This window comes from Lathyrus oleraceus, chromosome 7, assembly GCF_024323335.1.
Source record: "Lathyrus oleraceus cultivar Zhongwan6 chromosome 7, CAAS_Psat_ZW6_1.0, whole genome shotgun sequence".
NCBI classification, from domain to species: domain Eukaryota; kingdom Viridiplantae; phylum Streptophyta; class Magnoliopsida; order Fabales; family Fabaceae; genus Lathyrus; species Lathyrus oleraceus.
In genome coordinates this window covers 346,947,253-346,949,402 of record NC_066585.1, presented here as the reverse complement: position 1 = coordinate 346,949,402, position 2,150 = coordinate 346,947,253, and the positions used below count along the sequence as shown (strand labels likewise).

General features: G+C 37.7%; 1 protein-coding gene across 1 annotated transcript; it reads right to left on the bottom strand.

The window, feature by feature from the left end:
* Positions 1-262: 262 nt before the first annotated feature.
* LOC127103765 (uncharacterized) lies at positions 263-940 on the bottom strand. The gene has a single exon (XM_051040998.1). The coding sequence runs from the start codon at positions 938-940 to the stop codon at positions 263-265; it is 678 nt and encodes a 225-aa protein (XP_050896955.1).
* Positions 941-2,150: the final 1,210 nt, after the last annotated feature.

Sequence of the window (2,150 nt, the reverse complement as noted above, 5' to 3'; positions counted from 1 at the left end):
TCGCTCTGGTGTTGTGAAAGAGTTACTTCTAGCTTCTTGGTACGACTTTAATCTTCCTTCAACCCATTCTGACACTTCTCTAACTGGTCTTGCAGATTCTTGATCTGGTTTTGGTAATCAATCTCCAATTTGCATGTGCAGTATTGGGCTTCATCTAATTGTTTCTTGTTGGTTGCAAGGGTCTCAAAAGTTCCCTTCAAGGCTCCCCCACCTTTCTTCTTTTATTCTGCTTAATCTAAATTTCGGTGTCTGCTTTGTTGAATCACTCTCTCTTCTGACTGAGGTTGGTTTTTAAAGCATCCCTTTCTGAGGTGACTTTTCCCAGACTGGACCGGAGGTTGGCGTTCTCTTTCTCCAACTTCCTGATAGTCTCTTTGCGACGACCCACTTCTAAAATGGTAGCAACAAGTGGTTCAATAGTCTTGATACTCATAGAGGGTTCCCATCGATACGATAACTTAATCATCTTAGCTCTTGACTTCACCCAAGTAGAATATAGTACTGTTGTGGTACACGTCTGTTTGCCCAATTCTTTCTTCCCAATATGATGTATCTTACCCCAGGCTCTGCGCACTTTCTTCATCAAATCCGGATTCTCGACTCCTTCAGCTAAAAGTAGTTCTCCTAATTGTGGGTCTTTAGGATTTTCCCTTAGTGGATACCCTAACCGATGCAGTGAGAGAACAGGGTTATAGTTGATCAAACCCCATTTAGTAATGATGAGTGGAACATTTGGAAATTCCCCACAATGGAAGATAAGTTCTACCCTCATATGATCATGGATGTACCAGATGACATCTTCAGCATCCAATGACATCAACCTTTGTGACCACTTCAACGCGTCCATGTTATCAACAAATGGTCTACTCTTCGGCAAGTGGGACATGATCCACTTGTGAAGTAAAGGAATGTAGCAATTGATAGTTCCATCCTTCTTCATGTTTCTTCAATGGAAAGAGAAGAAAACATCAATTAGTAGTATAGGAACTGGGTTCTGGGAAATGAAGATGGTGATGGAGGTTTTACCAATGAAACCTTCGATACTCAGGAATAATACCAGGCCATATATGAGTAATGAAAAGCTAGCATAGAAGGCGTCCCAACTCCCACTATTGGAAAACACAGTGGCTTTCTCGAACAAGAACTTTGACAGAAGGCCCTGGGTGTTACCCTTAACTTGGAGACTGGACTTAATCAAATCCTTCTTCATGTGCAATGCTTGTGCTATCTCGGCAGAATCAGGGAAGTTATCTTCATTCATGTAAGGCGCTTGGTTCTTAATTGGAAACTGGATCAAGTGAGCAACTGTCAAGGTAGTAATAAGGGAAATTTTCCCAAGTATCGATCTTAAGGACTGCTTAACGATACAAAGTTATGGTTCTAGATTAGTTAAACAAAAGCTTTGGGGGTTTTGGATTGTTGGTTTGAAAAATAGAAATTAAAATGAAACATACAGTAAATAAAGCAATTGAACAAATTAAAAGATATTATGAGTGAACATGCTATGGGATGTGTATGATTGGATTCATCAACAACAATAACTTGCCCTTGCAACAACTTAATTCAATAATACTAATTATCGGTTCTTAATGGTGTTTACTCCTAAGTCCTTAGTGAAAAAATCTTTAATCATTCAAATTGATCGATATGTCCATGGTGAATTACAGATGAAATTAAGCATTATTTTAATCAAGAATATTTCGGTTTCCACATGGTATCCCTAGGCCTAGGTGATATCTACTATGAGTTACTCATAATTAAGCGTTAACAATGGAGATCCATCCAAAAAATTAACCACATATCAAACTCAATTTGTCCAAAAGAGAAAACATAAAGTACAAATTGCAAGTAAATCAAATATCATCAAATCAAAGTCATTACAAGGTTAAAAATTAGAATCGTATCATAAATCTGAATCAGGGATACCCCTTAGCATTGGGGGGTTTAGCTACTTATAACAGTAAATAAAAATAAAACAGATAGTATAGACATTACAAATTAATGAAAGAAAAGAGGTCTTCAATCACTAAAGTTCATGAAACTGTTGGTCTACCATGAATTCTTCAGTGCTCCAGCTTTCAAAACGCGTTATCTCTACTCAAAAATTGTCCAACCATTGGAAATTCACGTTTTTCCAGCTAAATAGACAA

Coding starts and splice junctions, on each gene's coding strand:
- LOC127103765 (XM_051040998.1), bottom strand. CDS start 940: ATGAAGAAGGATGGAACTATCAATTGCTACATTCCTTTACTTCACAAG.